This window comes from Anser cygnoides, chromosome 21, assembly GCF_040182565.1.
Source record: "Anser cygnoides isolate HZ-2024a breed goose chromosome 21, Taihu_goose_T2T_genome, whole genome shotgun sequence".
NCBI classification, from domain to species: Eukaryota; Metazoa; Chordata; class Aves; order Anseriformes; family Anatidae; genus Anser; species Anser cygnoides.
The window spans coordinates 6,723,048-6,741,491 of NC_089893.1; the positions used below are offsets into that span (position 1 = coordinate 6,723,048).

Below are 18,444 nucleotides of genomic sequence, written 5' to 3' on the forward strand. Positions count from 1 at the left end.
GGCCAGGCCTGGTCAGCGAAATAAAAAAACAACAGAAATGTCATGGTCACCTCTCAGCCAAGGGTGGCATGAACAAAAGGAAGAGAAGGGGTGATTTTGGGGCAAGGCTGATGGACAGGGATGTCTCAGCACTGGTGATTTTGTGTATTTTTTTTCCCTTCACTGTCTGTGCTGCAGACTCCCAGTGTGACCTTGTGGATGTTTTCAAATCTTTCTTTTCCTCTTGTATCTGTGCAGTGTGTTTAAGCTGCTTCCTGGGGCAAGGAGTGTGTCTTACAGTGTGTACTTAATCGAGATTTGACTCTCATTTGAGGTTTCTGGGCACCACTTTTGTTATCAATAATAATCACGGTAGCAAGAGACCAAAGACAAAGCAACAATTCCCAGGAAAAACAGAGCAGCAGTGTCCTGCTGTGTTGGTAATTCAGGGGTAAGGAACATAGATGGGACTTAACAAGAATCCAGGAGCACTGGAGAGCTCCGGACTGCAGTCCCAGGGTGGGCAGATAGCTGGTGTCAACTGGCTGTTGTAGGACAAACAGAGCTCCCTGAGCTCTTTGTGGGCAAGAAGAGGGGAAGGAGAAGGCAAATATTTCAGAGGGAGGTGTTCAGGAATTCACGGGGGCAGAGCAGAGCTCAGACTCAGCCTGGTCCAGCTGTGAGATGGGTCCTGAGTCACAGGTAAGGGTGGAGGAATTGGGGAGAACCCCCGTCAGCCCCAGGATATCCTTGCCAAGCCTAACTTGCAAATATCATGTGAATTAGAGCTTTTCCAGGTCGGAACTGCTGGCTAAACTCCACAAGTTACATTCAGCCCAATGCAGCCATCAGAGATTGGCTTAAACTCATTATCCTCTTTTCATTAGCATTAGCCATTAGCTCTGGTAGCCCTGTTATTGATATAAATGTCTCTGAAACCTTCTGAGCTCTTGGCTTCAACAGATTTCATAGGCTGGTTGGGGAAAGTGTTTCTTTTCATCAGCTCTGAATTTGTCACTATTTCAGGGGAATCAAAGGGGACCGCTTGTGTTGCGAGGCGGGGAGGATGGAAATACCAGATGTACTTTGTCTCTCTCATTCATTAATTCATATACATTTATCATAAGGCTTCCTATTTGTCTCCTTTTTAAGATAAATAATCTCAGCCCTTCCAATCCCTTGTCATACGGTGACAAGAGTGATTTAAGGACCTGGAAAAATCCTATATGACAATACAGCAACTGGTGTATTTCGCCTGGTCATCTCGTTTCCTGAGGGATGGAGCAGAAGATGCAGATGACCGGATTGAATATGTTGTTTTTCTGAAGACGCCCCACTGAGCAGTAACACGGGGACAAACGCACTGGTACACATCTGTCCAAACACTATTTTTCATTTTTTAACACATTTCTGTAGCTTTGGGCTGTGTTAAGTGTGGCTTGAGTAGGGAATAAGATTAATTTGGGGGGGCTGCCTGTGTAGCACCGTGGGTCCTGAGCCCAGAAGTGGATGCTGAAAGTGCCAGGGTCGTTCACAGCACGGGCATGATTTTATAACTCGAGCGAGGTTATAGCTGTGGCATTTGGTTAAGATGTGATATAAATTGCAAGGCGCCTCCTGGATGATTTGAAAGAGCTTGGCGGCCTTGTTCCTTTTCTCCTGGTTTGAAGGCTGTGCATCCCTTTTCCCCCCCAGACTACCTAAGTCTTTCTGGGGTTATTCGGGCAGGCTCAGCGGGGCACCGCTACTTGCGCCCCGGTTAGAAGCAGCTCTGTTTCAGGACGCTAATCCTATTGTAAACCCCAGCGCTTGGGTATCTCTAATAACAATTCCTGGCACTTGAATGGTGGCTTGCGCACATCCCTAAAGCCATCAGTAAACACGGAGCTAATCCTCCCAGCACCCTGGGAGCGGCAGGGTGAACAATTAGTTAACCTTTGGGCAACAATTGGCGTGCCAAGGGGGGGCTGGTGTTGTTTTCAGGGCAGGACGAAGACCCTGGGGGTGTCTGGGTGCCCCCAAGGGGTGTCTGGGTGCCCCCAACAGGAGTCCAGCCAGGAGCACAACTCGGCCAAGGGATGTCTCAGCACCCTTGCTGTTTCCCAGGTGCTCCCAGGTTTTTTTGTTGTTTATGAGCTCTCTGTGAGCTCAGACGGAACAAACTGTTTGAGAAATCTCTCCCTGCAGCCCGGCCTAATTTGCCCTGTCAATCCAGTGCTCGCCTTCCTTTGCTCGTATTTAGCGCCATTGATTTATCGGATGGCAGGAATATTAAGAACCTCAAACTATTAGTCCTGATTACAACTTCTTGGCGGCTTCATCACTCCCCGAGCCTCGCCGTGCTCCTGGCGAGACTTGCCCCTTCGCCGGCTCTCGAGCACGGGTTTTGCTGCTCTCCTCAATGCGCCGTGCTCTCAGGGAAAGGTGAGCCCCTGTGGCTTGGTTTTGGGGAAGAGGGGGGGTGGAGTGAAAGGAAACGACTTTCTCAAGCTGAGATAGACTCATCTATAGCAGAGCCAAAGAAATGAGGTTACTTGGGTGTTTGCCTTTGGAGCTCTCTTCATTTCCTCGCTGCTTCCAGTCCCTTTACTCCCTCTGGCTGCTGCCAGTCCTGTACTAGCACTAGCTCCTCTTTCCTGCAATTAACAAGCTCGTTAAAGATCTCAAGGTCTTTTTTCTTGGAGTGGCCTGCACTATGTCCTCCTTCTCCTCCCTTTTCTGGCTCCTGAATGCTTCCAGGGAGAAATGGGGTCTTCGCAGGCGTTTTCTCACTGGGAGCTCATGAAGCTCCACTGGAGAGCAGGAGCGAACTGCAAAGACGTGCTGCAGGAGCCCTGCTTTTGAAGCTGTCACTGGCCTGGATCGGGAGAAAAATAGCCTCAGGCAGCAAGGGGAGGGGGAGAGCGGGGAATTTGGGGTGAGAAAAGTGCTGAAAGGAACAATCTGCAGGCAGGCGTGCTGCAAAGGGGGGGATACGTGGGTGGGCAGCGGGCTGTGTGCGCATTTCCCAGGACCAGGAGGTGTGCGGTGGGGATGCTTAGCCCCAGACACGTGCTGCAGTGCGAGGGTGCTGCGGAGCTCGTAACCCCGTGGGTGGCTGCAGGAGGCCGTGTCCTCGCCTGCGCCGATGGATGCGGGGCAGAGCCCGGCCTGTGTCTGTCCAAGGGGCTGCACGTGCCCGGGCTGGTAATGCATGAGCTTGTTTGTGAGGAGGTGAGCCAGGGACTGCCGGTGCTGACAGCTCCTCCTGTCACCCTACCCTTCCATCTGTCCTCGTCGGCTTTGCCAACTGTCCCGGCCCCTTGCTCGGCTTCCTCTGTGGTCAGCACCCCGTGGGCAGGAGGAAAAGCTCCCCAAAAGGAATTCATTAGCGGGGGCAAAAAGGGAGAGGAAAGGCTTGTAGCTGAACCCGAAAGCACCACGCTGTTTATGCTGTCGGTCGGGGAGGCTCTTACCTCTGCAGGGCCTTCTCAGTGATGTTGGGCATGCGGAGATCCCCCAAAAGCAGTGCCCAGCTCCCTGCTTGGGGTTACCAGCTATGAAACGCTTCAGAAATGATGTCTCAGCCCAGGCTGCATTTCACAGTGGGGGGAGAAGAAGAAATAAGCTCCCCCCACCCCTGTCTGCCCTCAGTGAGGGGTCTGCAGCCCAGGCAGCAGGAGATGGATGGGTTCCTCCGGCGGCACAGCGCTCGGAGAAGCAGGACCCGGACCCCAGAGCCTCCTTTCTCCAGAGGCTTCCTGCTGAGACAAGAGCTTCGTCTCCGGGCCCGTCCGTCCTCAATCACTCGTGGCCTCAGAAATGTTTCACAGGCAGAGTTTCCAGTCTGCTGGTTTGAGCCTCGCTACGTCGTCTCGGCCCACGGCTGGGATGTTGTGTCCAGCACTAGGGAATGAAGAGATGGGCAGGTTGAGTAGGAATTCACCTTTCTCCTGACCTGCTTTGACTTAAATTTAGTTTTTTTGCTCTATTTCAGTCCCACTACACAGTTTGTGGGAGCACTGGTGCCAGCTGGGACACCAAATACCGATGTGATGGGAGCGGGCTGAGATAAGCCAACCTCGCTGGGGACAGTGGAGAATATTTGCTCTTTACTTGGGACATTTGGACCTGTAAATCTGTTGTGAACAATCCTTCAGTGCCCTCCCACACCTCGCGCTGCCCTTTCCCTCGGCCGTCCCCTGGTCTTGTGGCTCGGCAGACGGGAGAGCAGCGAGCACGTTCCTCACCGAGCAGCCAGCCTGCTTAAGGAGCTAAATTTATTTCATTTTCTAAACTGCAGCTGGGAAAAAATAAGGAGCCATTAGGCTGTCAGTTGTCAGAGCTTTACGGGAGCATCGACGCATCATGTTTTTCTTTACTGAGACATTAAATGTGTCGAGACCCATGATGGACTGCCTGGATCAAATGCAGAGGGCAGACGGGATGGCGAGCCGGGGCAGGAGGGCTTGCTCCGTCCTCCCAGCCTGTGCCAACTTTCCAAAAGGGAAGGGCCAAATCCTGGCCTCTTTGTGACCACACTGGGTGGCTGGGGTTCAGACGGGGTGGGGACGCCGCGACTGGGCAGGCTCTTGTAGTTTGAATTTATTTTTTTAAGAGTTTTTAGGATGCACAGAAACCTCCCCGAGCCCCTGATGAGTGGATTTGTGAGGTTCTCCCGTACGCGGTGTTTGGTCTGCATGCACGCGAGATGTATGGCAAATATTTTATTTCAGATGCTGGCATATTTGCACTGGCACTGACTGCATTACATGTGAGTGATGAAAGGCCCTGTATAAATACGGTGTTTCCATCGGCATCGATTGCATTAGGATTGCAATTACATTTGCAACGGAGCCGGCTGCGTTACGCGTGTCGTTACGTTGGCTGTCATCCTCAGAGCTTGCCCGTGGCTGGTTTTGTTTCCCTGGAGCAGGGACGGAGCTGTGGGGGTCAGGGTGTGCAGGGGCACCTCGGTGCTGTGCCTGCCCCGTGCCACCAGCCACGTGTCCCCCGTGCTGGGGACAGAGCTGGCTCCTGCCACTTCCCGCAGGGACAGCAGTGAGGAAGGAAGGACCTCCGGACTCGCAGGATGCCCTTGAAAAGTTCCTCCTCGCGCTCTGTGCTGGCCTCCTTATTACAGAAGCTAATTTCTTCGCATCATCTGGGTAGTAAAACGTCCTTCCTGCTTCGATTCAGCCTCTGTCTCATGCTGCCTTTTCTTGTTTAGCAAGGAGAGGTGCTGCGGGCTCGGGGGTGGTTTTGATATTTTCCAAGTCAATATCCCTTCCCGGTAAGAACAAGATGTGATCTCCGTGCGTGCGTGTCCGCGGGCTTGTGCAGAGGCAGCCTGTTGCTGGGAGAGGAAGAAAGGGACGTGCATTTCCCCAAAGCAGGCGGGGAGGGATGGCTTTGCCTTTTGTTGTTCTCTGAAGCTCGTGTGGAGGATGCCCTTTGCTGCCCTGCTCGGGAAACGTCGTCTTGCTTTCTCTGGCTGGACGGGAGGGAGCTCTGTGACTGTTCCTTGCCCGAGGCCAAGGAAGTCTCTGTTTCTAACAGATTAAAAGCAGCTGCCTTCAGCTCAGGCAGCTTTCCCCCTGCCTGAGCGGGTGTTAATGGGAGAGGTTACGGGGCGATGAGAGCGAGGGCTGCAGCAAGAAGGGGCAGAGGGTAGGGACGGTGGGAGATGAGGCGGTGAGAGGAGCGGCCATGGCTTTGGAGGTTTCCTTCAGCTGCTTTCTTAATTATGGAGGTGATGAGGAGCTGGCCTGGTGGCCCTGCCTTGGCCACCCCCGGCCCTTTGGAGGGTGGGGGCTCTGCCTCTGGCCCTCAGCCGCTGCCCTGAGGGTTTGCATGGAGAGAGCCAAAAAATAAAATCCACGAAGGGGTGAAAATGGTGAGGGGGAGGAAGAGAAGAGGAAGGGACACAAAATACACTCCCTCTCTGACAATCCACATGAGTTTGAAGTCAAAACATTCTGTGCATGTCTGCTTTTTTCCTCGCTCACCACCTGGTAGCTATTATCAGATGACAATTTATTCCAGGCATCCTCTTGGGGAGAGATTTCATGAGCAGAAAGATTTTTAAACCCGGGAAAGGGCCCTGCTGAGCCTCGAGTGGCTCTTGACTCCCACCCGAGCTGTGTCCCTTGCTGCTGGCTCTGGTCCCCTCGTGCCAAGCCGTGGAGCTGTGCCTTCACATCCAGCATCCTCCTCTGGCTCCGGACCAGCTCTGCAGCAGGGAGCCTTGGTGGCACGGCTGGGACAAGGGGGTAGGGGTGGTGCACGGGCTCTGTGGGTGTGCTTAACAAAGAATTCCCATTTTTTATAACCGCTGGAGGTACGGCGTGTGATGCAGATATAAATAGCTGGTGCCAGGGAGCAGCTCCTGCACCTCCCTGGACGGATGCTTCCCGCTGTTGTCTCCCACTCAGGAGTTTGTGGGGACAAATTGCTGGTTCGAGCAGCGCCTTTTGTCTTAGCTTTTGCCTTTGTCACAAAGGCTTATTAGTCAAATCATCAACCGCTAGAATATTACTTCGTTGCTAATGACACAGTAATGGGTTGCACTGGGATAACGCGACTCCAAAAAAGCCTGTATCTTATCACAGCGGCCACCTTGTCCCTGCGTGTTACGGCTTTCCCCTCGTCAGTGGGGTTGTGCTATCAGAGCATTGCCGTGCTGCCTTCCCCTTGTGCTCTCCCCGAGCTCCTTGCGAGCACCGCGCTGAATCCGCACGGGGCTGCCCGTACCTGGTGCCGGCGGCTTCGCCTCCCGGACGGTGAGAACAGACTCACTGCGCGTGGTTTGGTTCCCAGCGCGTGCACTCACAAATCACTTCGTTTGGTGGCGATGATGGGGAAAGAAAAAATCATCCCGATCGCTTTGAGTGTTATCCCATGATGAGCTAGTCAGAAATTAAAATATATATATAATTGTGACTAATTTGACGAGAACGTCCGTGTTTCTTGAGTGAGTTACTTGCAGCACGTAATACAACTGGCTTGAGTTTGCAGTGCACTTTGGTGCTGGTTCCCGAGCAGTCGGGCAGGGCCGTGCAGTCTGCCTTCCCAGCACAAATGGGGACAGCGCACATTAAAATGAATTCTGAATAACGTGGCCTTTATTGTCCCTCTTAGGGTTGGGGGGAAGATGCTGAGGGAGGGGAGGGGAGGGGAGGATGCCTTCAGGTTGGCTTGGCCCCAGCTGCCCTGCTCCTGCCCATGCATGTGGGACCACAGCCAGGTTGTCTGTGCCCACAAGTCCCGTAACAGCGACAGGGCGGGGGTTTGTCTCTGCAGGGTCCTCTTTTGAGATGGATTACGATGTGCTTTAATTTAAAAGGTGGATTTGCTGGCAGGCGGTGGATGAGGGAGCAGTGCCTATACAGCCGCCGGCCAGCCCCCAGTCACTGCATCACTGTGATGCTGGATAAAAGCAGCATGAAGCGAGGAGAAGTAAAAAAAAAAAATGAGGTGGAAGGAAAAAAGGCTGTAGCAAGACCTAGTGCAAACCCCCTCCTTGTCCCAGCTGTAGGGGTGTCCAGCGAGGGGGGCTTGGTCGGCAGGCATGCGGCTCTGCGATGGGGCTGCTCCCCAACAGCAGGAGGCAGAGCACGGTGCACAGCCGCTTGTTTAGAGAGCTTTGGTTTTCCGAAGTTCAAAATGAGATGGCAAATTGAATTTGTTCATGAGCACGGAGGCTCTCGAGGGATTCCTCTTTAATTCACTAGGCTTGCTTTAAGGGACTTTCTGTTTTAGCACAGAAAGGACGGGCTTGCTTCATTTTTGTTTCCTTCTTGCTTCCTTTATGATTTTCCCTTTCCTCATGGATTATGCAGTCTGTCCAAGAGCAGAAGTGTCCCTTCCCGTGGTCCTTATCCCAGTGCCAAGCAGTCCCTTGTCCCTTTGTGTGCAGGACTTCCAGGCAGGACTTCCCTGCAAGCAGGGGGCACCTGTTGAAGGGGATGCAGAGTGGGGGGGCTAGCAAAGCCCTGCTGTGCTTTTGGGGCTGGCAGAGGTTGCAGGGCCTTGGTCTTTCTCCCAGTTCTCTTTGCACCTAGCAGGAGCTTTTGGGGTGAAACACTGCCTCCAGATAGCAGCTTTGCACAGGGGGACGACGTGCACCGTGCAGCAGCACCCGGGCCAGCAGCAGTGCACGTGCTGCAGCCTGCCCCAGCGCCCGGCTCTTCCCCAAACCCTCCCCATGGTTGCAGGGATTAAAAATAACCACACACAGCTTTTGTACAGCTTTGGGAGGTGGGTGATTTCTGTTTTCCCCTCCCGTTTTCAAAATGAACACGAGTGCAGCTGAACAGGTGGAGATCTCCAGCACATGACCATGGTATGGTTTTGTCTCGCACTTAACCCGACAGCACCGCGGTTTGCTAAACTCAGGGGGCTGCTGGTTAAAGCCTACCCAGCGTGCGTTACCAACCAGGAAACCGGGTGATTTTTGCTGTGTTTTAGGTTTCGCTATGGTTTGAATGTCAGCCTGGATTTGTTGTCCTTCTGGGAGCGTCGGGAAGCGGCAGACGGAAAGGTGCAGCAGTAAAATTCATTGCCTGCCGAGCCTGACGGTGGTGTGGGTGTGAGCCCTGCACTTCAGGCAGGTCCTCGAGGTTGTAAACCCTGTGGAGAGGAGGCGATAAACCCAGAGGCTCCCCAGCAGACCTGCACCTCTGCGCCCCCCGCGCAGCCGGTGGGGCTCTGGTGCACACCAAAATGTGCCCTGGAAGGTGCTACTGAAGGACAAAGCCTGACGATGTTTGGATCTTAATGTTTTACAGCTCCCCTGCCTTCGAACAATGCCTAAAAATACAAGTGTATGCAAATTATAAACTAATTTAGATGATGGAGCATGGGAATATTGCTCATACTCCCCAAGCATGGCATTTCCAATCATATCTTCGTTTCGTTTTTAAGCAAAGAAATCATAATCTTGACATGTTTATCATTCAGTGCCTGCACCAATTATCTCTTTGGGTTCATTCTATAGTTCATAGAACTGATAGATTATGATCATGTTGTTAAGAGAATTGTGCAGTCATTATTCCTCCAGCTGGAGGAGAAGTTGAAAAACAATTATAAAGAATGATTCTCCTTTGGATTGCTTTCTGAGTTCATGAAATAGGCAAGTTCCTATTACCGGGGCCATGAGCTGCAAGGCTGCTGCCACTCCTGGTTTTGATCTCCTGTGATCCAAACCAGATGACTTGTAAAGCTGATTTTTCCCTAGCAAGCTTCAGTTGTAGTTATTATTTTTTTATGGGTTGATTTTAGAGAGACGAATGCTGCACAGGACCTGAAACCACGCAGAGGGGTGGTTTCCAGTTTAATTAGCACAGGGGCGGGGGGGATGTGCCAGCGGTTGCCTTTTGGGAAGTGACGGGGTGAGGTCTCGAGGCCCAAGGTTTGCAAGGAAACAGCACAGCGCTGGCATCGGCGTGTGACTTTGACTTGGAACCGGATGAAGCGCGGTTCCTTCAAATTAAGCCCTGCTCGGAGATTTGTTTCCTTTCACAGTCCTTAATGAGGCTCAGGGGACTGCGACCCCCAAAGAAAACACTTGCGGAGCTCCTGCAGAAGGAGCCCGCTGGGACTTGGGCTGCTGACGGCAGCAGCGTGCTCCTGGGGGAGAGCTTCCCTTTGATCCCCAGAAGGAGCTCTCTAATCCCTTCCATTAGCGCGTGTGAGCAGCCAGAGGCCTTCCTCCTGTGACTGATTGTCCCCAGAGGAATACATTCCCTTTCCGTTCCTTCCTTGCCCCAGCTCTCCGCGTGCGCTATTGAATTTGTGAGTTACTTGACCAGAAGGGAACAGGCTCAGACAAACAAATGGCTTGTCAAGGCATCATTGCCAGGCTTAGATTTCACCTCCTTGTCTCTCCAGGGCCTCCTTTCCCTTTCCTCTCCCAGCTGGTGCTCAGGGCACAAGCAAATGGCCCTACTCGGGGCACCGGCTGCGTGTATGCTTATCCGATTTGGGGCTGGCTGAAAACCGCCGTCCCCCAGGCCTTGTTTCGCCTTCTCCAGGCGGTCAATATTGAACGCGTGCGCAGATCTATTTATTTAATAACGCACCTTGTCAATATTTATGTAGCGTGTACGGGGCTGGGTGTTCCCGAGCAGTGTGGGCAGTGCCTGGTGCTCAGAAGAAGCTCTCCAGGAGGGGCTCGAGAGACTTTGTCATGCCTCAGAGCAGCAGCTCGCCTTTCTTTTCTCCATCCCCTCCCCAGAGGGCTGCCACGGGTTTTCCTCTGGGAAAGACTTTAGCCAGGAGACCACGTGCTTGCTGTGAGCCCCGGATTTTTTGGAGGGCTGTTAGTGTGGGTTTAGCTGCTCCATCCTCCTGTGCCAGCCCTGGGTGAGGATATTTGGGTGCATGCTCATGCAAGAGGGATGTGTGGCCCCAAACTACGCCCATGATTTAACACAGAAGCTGTTTTAATTGGGTGCTGCACCGGCGGTGCCAATTTGCCATGCAAAGCGTGGATCTTTCTCCTGGCATTACTGGGAGCATGCAGAAATGGGATCCCTCCCAGTCCCACCAGCGTCTTGGAGCTGCTGGTGCCACTGGAGCAGCTTTTTCGGGTGGAAGCAGGCAAGCCTGGGGTCCCCCCCTTTGCGGGAGGCTGGCCTGGATTTGGCAGCAGAGGAAAAGCAAGGGCTCAGCACCGGGGTACGGGGAGGCCGGCTGGGGGCTGCTCGCTCAGGTTTGGCAGAGGAGCCAAGGGTCCTTGAAACTTTAGAGGAAAGCTGGAGAAGCAAACATTTATTATTTCTGAACACCTACCACCCCGAGCTCCTGGAGCTAACGGGCTCCCTGTAGCTCTCGGCTTGTTAGTATTTGGTAGATGGATAAACATGCTTTATTTCTTTATAAAGGGGAAAGGTTGTTTACAAGTTTTAAAACAGAATGGAAATGCTGTTTTCCATCAGAAGTGTTTCGTGAACAATAACAAAATAATGTTTAAAAAGCCCTTGAAGTGTCCCTTTCAAATGAAAAATCAGAGTGCTGGGAAGAATATTAAGCGCTCACAAAAACAAGGTGTTAATGCTTATTAATGAACTAAGAAAAAAAATAATAAAATACAGTTGAAAGCAGAAAAAGACGCCCGGTGCCAAAACCTTTGTGAAAATGCTTGAGCCGGAATACAGATCTCCCCAGGAGCTGGTTGTGTCTCTTTTTTAAAAACAAAAAAAGGCCCCAAATCTCCCCCTGCTCCCAACTCCTGCGCTCGCTGCATGGCCACGGGCTGCCCTGGAAACGCGGGGAATGGCCCCGGGGCTGCAGCACCTGGGCAGGTGCCTCCCGGGGTGAGGAAAAACAAGCCCTGGGGCTTGGGGAACTGAGGTGCTGCCTTATTAATGAGGGTCAGGAGGAGATCTTTCTGGGTAGGAAATGCCCTGGGGGTTGGCTATGGGGTTCTTGCATCTTCCTCCGCAGCATTCAGAGCAGGTCGCGGGAAGAAATGCACTGGGGATGTGGTCAGGTGCTTGCAATCCTGTTTCTCCGAGTGTATGGCTCCTTTTTTAGCATTAGAGGCAGGGATAATATTCGTGGTGAATTGTCCTTTCCTCTTAATTGCTGTAGCAGGGACAGAAAAAGCAGCTTTTAAAAACAGACTGACGGCACGTGGTGAGTCAGAGCAAGGCTCCCTCGCCTCGAAGAGCAGGGCCAAGGAGGATGCCGGATGTATTTCCCTTTACTTCATGGCCAAACCAATTACAAAATAAAAATATTTCCAAGTGCCAGAGGAGGGAGCCAGCCAAACACAGGAAATCTGACAGATTTTACTTTTTAATGTCTCTTTTCCTAATAAAATGAGGATAAATTGATCGGAGCGGCACCGAGCTTTGCGCACGCGGCGTCTGGCACTTGCGAAGGAGTCGGTAAAAAACTGGAGATGGTGCCTGACTGGTGCCATGGGTGCACTTGCTTTAAATGGTGAAACTTTGTGATCTCTTATCCTAGAGGGCTGGGCTTGCTCTCTTTGCCCTGTTCACGGGCTCCGGGTAGTTTCTTGCAATAGCAGCTTCCCTTGCTGGGAGGGTTTGCACGGCGAGAGGAGCTCTGGTGCTGTTTGTTGGTGTGCTGGGGAGCGGGGGGACTGTGGTGCCGCCAGGAAAAGCTGGGGGAGGCAGGGAAAGGGCCATCTGGGAGATGCTGGAGGCGTCTCTCCTCCCTGCGGCGTTGCTGTCGCAGGCAGGGATGCAGTGGGAGAGCCGGGGGAAGAAGCGCTCTGCCCTGGGCGATGCAGGTGTTGCTGCAAGGTGGCCCTCCCAAAATGGCTAAATCCAGCCCCAAATCTCCGCTCTGGTATTAGGGATGGGTGAGAGCTGGCACTGCTGGGCTCTTGCCACTCGTCTGTGGGCCTCTCCTTTTGATTTACTTGCACTCCATCCCTCTGCAAATTCCCATTCCCCGTCAACTTGCCTCGCAATGTGCCGCATACGAAATGGAGGAGATAAAATTACAGAATCTCAGAATTGGCCGGGCTCAGTGCAATATATAACATACCAGATGGCACTACATGATGCCTCTGAAATATCTGTGCAATAGCATTTTAAGAAACGTATAAGTGATCAGGCAGCATATGGAAAATACTTTCTGTGCTGCGCGAGGGAGCGGTGCCCCCTCTCCCGGCACCTGCTCGCTTTGCGGTGCGCTCGAAGGGTCGCATCCTGACCCTGGTTGTGCCCGTGGAGCAGGGCACCTGAGCCGTGACGGAGGTCAGGATTTCAGCCTGATGTCCCCAGGTTTTGTGTCCCCAGCCCTGCTGGGTGCCTCTGTGCAGCAGCAAGGGCTGGGGCACGCCGCAGGGCTGGGTTTGCAGCGGCGGGGCGTGCTTGGGACGTGAGCTCTCTGCGCTACCCACGCTCGTGCAGAGAGGTATTTGGAGCTGTCAGTCTAGCGTGCTGTCTGTCTGTCCACCCACCTAAATGTCTATAAAAATCCAGGGTTTATTAAATGTCTGTGAGCCCAGGACAGGCTGAGTCCTGCTGCTGAGGCTGGGGCTCCTGATCTGCTTTATTCTGTATCCACGTGTTTGGCCCGAGAGGTTGGAGTCTGAAATGCGCACCTTGGTCCCCATTTCTGGGTTAACCCACAGAAAAGCCCAAAGTGGGAATCTTGCAGAACACAGACTTAGTTCCCTTTTTCATCTTCCCTCACTTTGTCCTCTGTTACCTTGATGGTTTTGTTTGCTGCTACGTTTCCCTTTAATCTGGAGCCCTCTGTTCTTACCTGAGCTATGGAGGACTGACAAGGAGAGCCACTGAGCACAGGGAAAAATGAAAGGGGCAGAGCTTAAAAAAATAAAAATGCTTTTTTCCCCCCTCTTATTGAAAAATACAAACATCCCCCTGTCCCTCCCCTTCCCCCCCCAAGCACACAGCCAGTAATTGATACCTGAGTTATCCTTCAACCATCTTATGGCTCAGAATGCACCGTTTCTGCTGTTTTTTTTTTCTTCCCCTCATTTTTTCCCTGAAGTTCAGTCATTTTGATCAAAGCTGTGCTCAGAGGCATTGTGGAGTCTCCATCCTTGGAAATACCCAGGAGTGACATGGTCCTGGGCGACCTGCTCTAATGTGAATATGGCTTTACCCCATGAAAGCCTTCATTGGGGTTGTGGGGAGGTGTGGAAGGTGCTCAGTCGGGGACGTGGCGATGGTCTGGGGACATGAGCAGCTCCTTGCTGGCTGTGCGAGGTGATGGGCGCGGGGCTGGGATCTGCCGTGGGCTCTTGGCCTCGCCGTGCCGCTGCTCCTTGCTCCTTTGGAGGCTCCTTGCTCCTTTGGAGGTGCCTCATCCAGTGCTTGTGGTAATGATTCGTGACGGGAATTAGTACCCTGTCCGTCTGGCCCCATTCTGCCATCTAACAAGAGGAGATAAGTGCACTTAACAACACACCAGCTCTTGTTCAGGCCCCTTCTTCCCAAGCCAGAATCAATAGCAGGTCTCTCCAGCTTTTAGAGACTTAGATCCAGTCTTTTCATCTCTCTCTCTCTCACTTTCCCCAAGCAGCACGTGCTTGATTTTTCTCTTTTTTCCCTTCCTTCACGCCGCAGAAATTTTCCCCTTCTCCCTTTCATCTGAGCCCGCGCGGCGCTGGCCCAGCCGGGGCTGCAGCTTGAGCGGGCGATAAGGAGCCCCGCCGCGCCCGGCTTCCCCCGTCCCCACCTCGCTCCTCCGGCCGCCTTTATCTTCAAAGTGCGTTATTACGAGCACTAATTAATCCTCCCGGCACCCCGCTGCGGGAGGCGAGGGAGATGCTCACCTTCACCCGTGGTGCCCGTTCCCGTGCCGGGGGGTTTCTCTCCTCGGGCGTCCCCGCTCTCTGCTTTGCTCGCCTGGGTTTTTGGGGAGCAGGAGCCCCTCGGGCAGGCCGGCAGGATGGGTTATTTCTGTGGTGGCACCTGTAGGAAAGCAGAAAGCCTTCAGTTGTCCTGTCCTCGGCCACGGCTGGAGCCGAAGCAGCACGAGGTGACGGCGGAGGCCGTGCAGCTGCTGGGGACAGCGGCGACGCTGCAGGAGTTTGGGGCAGATCCCGGTCTCCCTGGGGTGTCTGAGCTGAAATACCATCCTCTGGGCTGGGTGCTGAGAGCCAGGAGCCGAGTCCTCAGCTCAGCTGCCTTCGCCTGCGTTTTCTGTTTACTCCTTCAGTAGCTCCGAGTTCAGAGAGCCTCCTTTTTTTTTTTTTAAACTACTTTTTTTTTTTCTTCTTTCCTTGCATGAAATGCAAATCAATAGATGTTGTATTCACATTCTAACAAGATGTCAAGGAGAAAAGGGTAGCCTTTCATTCGGGGAGAGACGCAAACACGGGGGAAGGGGAGGAGGGAGCAGCGAGGGGACAGGAAGAAGGGCGGGGGGGGGCCGGGGGAGGCCCAGCCGCTCCTGGGGCCGGGGCTGCGGGGCTGCAGCTGCTCCGGGGCCTTGTGCAGGGCATCGCCAGGGGGAGAGCACCAGCTAGGGACGAGGTGAGGGAGGCTCAGCCCGTAGGCAGGCAGGTTTCGGGGTAATTCCTTCACCCCAGGCCCGTGGAGGCGGCTGTAGGCAGGGCGAGGCCTGGAAGGAGCAAGGGGCAGCCGCCGCGGTGAGGCCGTGAGGAGACGGCGGGGGAAAAGACCCCCTGTGAAAGGCTTGTAAGGCGGTGAGGTATTTACCCCCCCCGAATCGGGGTGGTCCCGGGTGGAAGCGTGCACCCGGCTTGGAAAAAAATACTGGAAATACGCACCGAAACCGCGCTTAAATGTGCCCGGCAGACCATAATGCCTCCTTTCAGAGCTGGTGCTGCCTGTCAGATGCGAACGTACACTTCTGATCCCCTGCTTGTTAAAAACAACCAAGCAAGGCCGCACATCCCCAGATATTCCCGAGAAGCTCTGCCAGCTAAGTACGTATTTATACATCTTTTCATTTGTCTTGGAAACCAGGCGAAACAGCCCGGTGCCCCGCTGAGCCCTGCAGAGAGCTGGGGAGCAGCTATAGATGCGTCTGCCCGACCAAAACGCGTTTGTTCCCATTTTGCAGGTGGGAAAGCGAAGGCATCGACGTGCTGAAGGCCTGGTCCCAGCTCGTACCCAGAGCTGTGCCCGGTAATTTAGGTGCCAGCCTAGTTGGCCAAAATAGATACAAGGAGACGAGCTAAATGTGCCTTGGGTTTGTTTAATAGTCACTGCAAGGTGGAGAAAAAAAATAGCATACGGGAGAAATGCTGTGGGAGGGGAAAAAAAAAAAAAAAAGAATGTGTTGTTTTGAAATTTGCCCAAATATAGCTTTTCAACTCCGGTTTTTGAAAGCAGAGCAACATGTTTGTTCTGAGCCCATCAAACATCTCTGTTAATTAGAAATGAGCTCTTTGTTCGTTTCCTTTGGTTCCTCGAGGATAACAATATTTCCTTTTGCCTCGGGTGGTTCCGAGCTCCCGCTGCAGGTTTCGGAGCTGAGCCCTGCGCAGCCCCGCTCTGAGCTGGGGCGGGTGTGGAAATCCCAAACGCCTCCGTGCTGCAAGAAGCTGGGTTCCCAACCCCCTTGTGATGCCTTTGGGGTCGGGGGGGGGAACTGGGGGAAGCTGGTTCACCTGAGGGATTTTGCTCTGTGCCCCCAAATGCCTCTTGCATTGGGAAGAGGGGTGCTGAGCCTCTTGGGCTCGCTCCAGTGGTGCGCACGTGGCTCGGGATGAGGGGAAATTCACTTGGTTGAATTATCCAAGCCGGCTGGGTGTCAGCGAGGGGACAACTCAGCAGAGAAGTGTTGCCATGCTCGTCTCACGCTGAACAAGGCTGCTTGTTTTTTCCTCGGTGCAGTGATTTAGCTCTTCCAGAGGTCAAGGCTGCCGCGAACAATGTAGCTTTACTCCTCCTGAAAGGAGAAGTCCCTCGGCACGTTTCCTTCAGCATGCTCAAACCCACCGAAAGATGTGGGAGACGGGGTGCCTGCCTTCAGCAGATGATGTGGGAACGAGGCTGAGTTAAAAGCTTCTTAAAAACTTGTGGTTTATTCATGGCGAGCAGAAAATGAATGGAGATTGAGGGCTAAAAACCAGAGGGAGTTTGGCCTGGCGTTTCCCAGCCCTCGCTGGGTGAGCATCGTCGGGGTGGCTTTGCACATGAGGTGCGCCCATCCTGCTCCTTGGGGTGCTGCTCTGGGCTAACTTTTATTTTTTGGGGGGTGGGGGGTGTGTTTTTTTCTTCTTCAGCTAATGAATTTAATGCAAAAAGGCGTCTAGAAGGAGAAGAGCCCAGGGAATGGTGGTGTGTGTCCTTGGGGGGGGGGGTCAGAGGTGGTGGAAGGATGCCCAGGCAGATGAGAACAGGGACCAAAGGGAGGAGCGGAACAAAACCCTGGGATGGGGGAGGACGGGCTGGAGGAGTTCACCACCACTGGTGCCAAAAAGCTGTGGTGGGTTCGCAGCTGAAATTCCTTGAAATTTTTGGCCTAAAAGCACACTTGGGCTGGCCTGCAACAACAAAAAGAGACCTTTAGCCCCAAGGTAATGGGGAAAGAGGTTGGTTTGAGCAAAACTAGCCGTTTTAGTTTGTCTTTCAGCCTTTTAAAATGCTTACGATATATTTTTAACAAAGCTGCGATGAATATGAAATAAGAAACTCTGTTTTTTAAAAAATGTCAAAAAATAAGCATTCCTTTTGGATTTTTTTTTCCACTTGGAGCCTTTTTTTTTTTTTTTTGGCAGTGCAGCAAACCCAATCCCTAGCCTGTAAATGCTTTGAGTTGGGGGTGGCTGTGCGAGGGGGGCACATCTCAGCTGGAAAATGTCACTCAGCCCCCGTGAGGGAGCTGTGGATGCAGCCAGGGAGCTATGGCACACGGCAGAGAGATGGACGGCCGCGGCCGGTGCTGCGCGTCGGCGGTGCTCGGTGCTCGATGTGGGAACGTGCTGAGAGGGTCTGGGGGAAGGCAGGGATCAGGGAGAAGCCGGAGGCTTGGGAGGGAGAGGATTGTGTTAAAAAGCTTGAGAAAACTCTCCTTTGCCTTGGTGGAGGCTGGATGGTAGCGGGCTGGGGTCAGGGAGAGTAGATACCCCGGGCTCCGCGTCCTTTTGCTGCTCGGTGAGCCCACGGGAGGGGAAAAACGCAGCTCTGTTGGGATGCTCGGAGACGGCTCCTTCTCGGTTCCAGAGATTTTTGTGCAAAAGCCTCCCACTCACGTTAAAAAGCCGGGAGCACTCGCCTCCCTCGGCTGAAAGGCAGAGCTGCCGGCGTGTCCCCGGGGAGGGCACCCTGCGGAGGGGCGAGCCGGGGGGCAAAGAGCTCTCAACCCCCCCCCCCCCGCAGCACACGCAGCACAGCGCGGCACCGGGCTGCTGGCGCTAGGGCACCGGTGGGACGAGCGCGTCCCCAACCCCGGCACGGTGCCGGGAGGGGTGCCCGGGGGTCGATGCCCACATTTAGGGCCCCGGTGGCAGAGGGAGCCCCAGAGAAGAGCGAGAGCGTGCGCGTCAGTCAGCAACCCGAACCAATGGGTGCCTGGTAGGAGGTCTGCGTCCCCGCTGCACCGACGGAGCCTGGTGCTCCTTCTGCTAGCTGTGCGTGTGTGTGCGAGGCAAAATCAGAGACACTGACTGCCTGCTCCCGTCTCTCTCTCTCTCTCTCTCTCTCTCCAGCTCGCTAACTCAGTCTCCCTCCCTCTGCAAACATTGGATTTAAACCTGCTCAGAATTCAGCGCAGACGAAAGCGGCAGCAGCGGCGGCGGCGGCAGCAGCAGCAAGCAGCAAGCAAATCAGCCGCTAGCCTAGCGCAGCTCCAAGATGTACCATCCTGCCTGCTGGATCGTCTTCACCGCCACAACTGCCCTGCTCTTCATCCCAGGTAGTGCGAAAAGCTTTCTCTGCAGGGGGCTGCGAGGGAAGCGGCGCGGAGGGTGGGAGAGCCAGGCGGTGCGTGCCGGGGGGACCCGGACTTCATGCCCACAGCGCACGGACGCCCGCAGGCAGCGAGTTGCTCTGCAGCAGGCAT

At 53.8% G+C, this 18,444-nt stretch overlaps 1 protein-coding gene across 6 annotated transcripts in view; it reads left to right on the top strand.

Moving 5' to 3' along the window:
- Window positions 1-18,444, top strand: part of OPCML (opioid binding protein/cell adhesion molecule like) — a 335,964-nt gene that overhangs the window by 25,717 nt on the left and 291,803 nt on the right. For 3 of the 6 annotated variants that reach the window (XM_066981359.1, XM_066981358.1, XM_066981354.1), the window contains exon 2: window positions 18,092-18,297. In XM_066981359.1, coding sequence (XP_066837460.1) covers window positions 18,237-18,297 — 61 coding nt within the window. In that variant the 5' untranslated portion in view covers window positions 18,092-18,236. Of the gene's footprint in view, window positions 1-2,193; window positions 2,404-14,839; window positions 14,946-17,948; window positions 17,965-18,091; window positions 18,298-18,444 lie in introns of those variants that run through there. The other 3 variants (XM_066981356.1, XM_066981355.1, XM_066981360.1) reach the window with 3 other exon arrangements.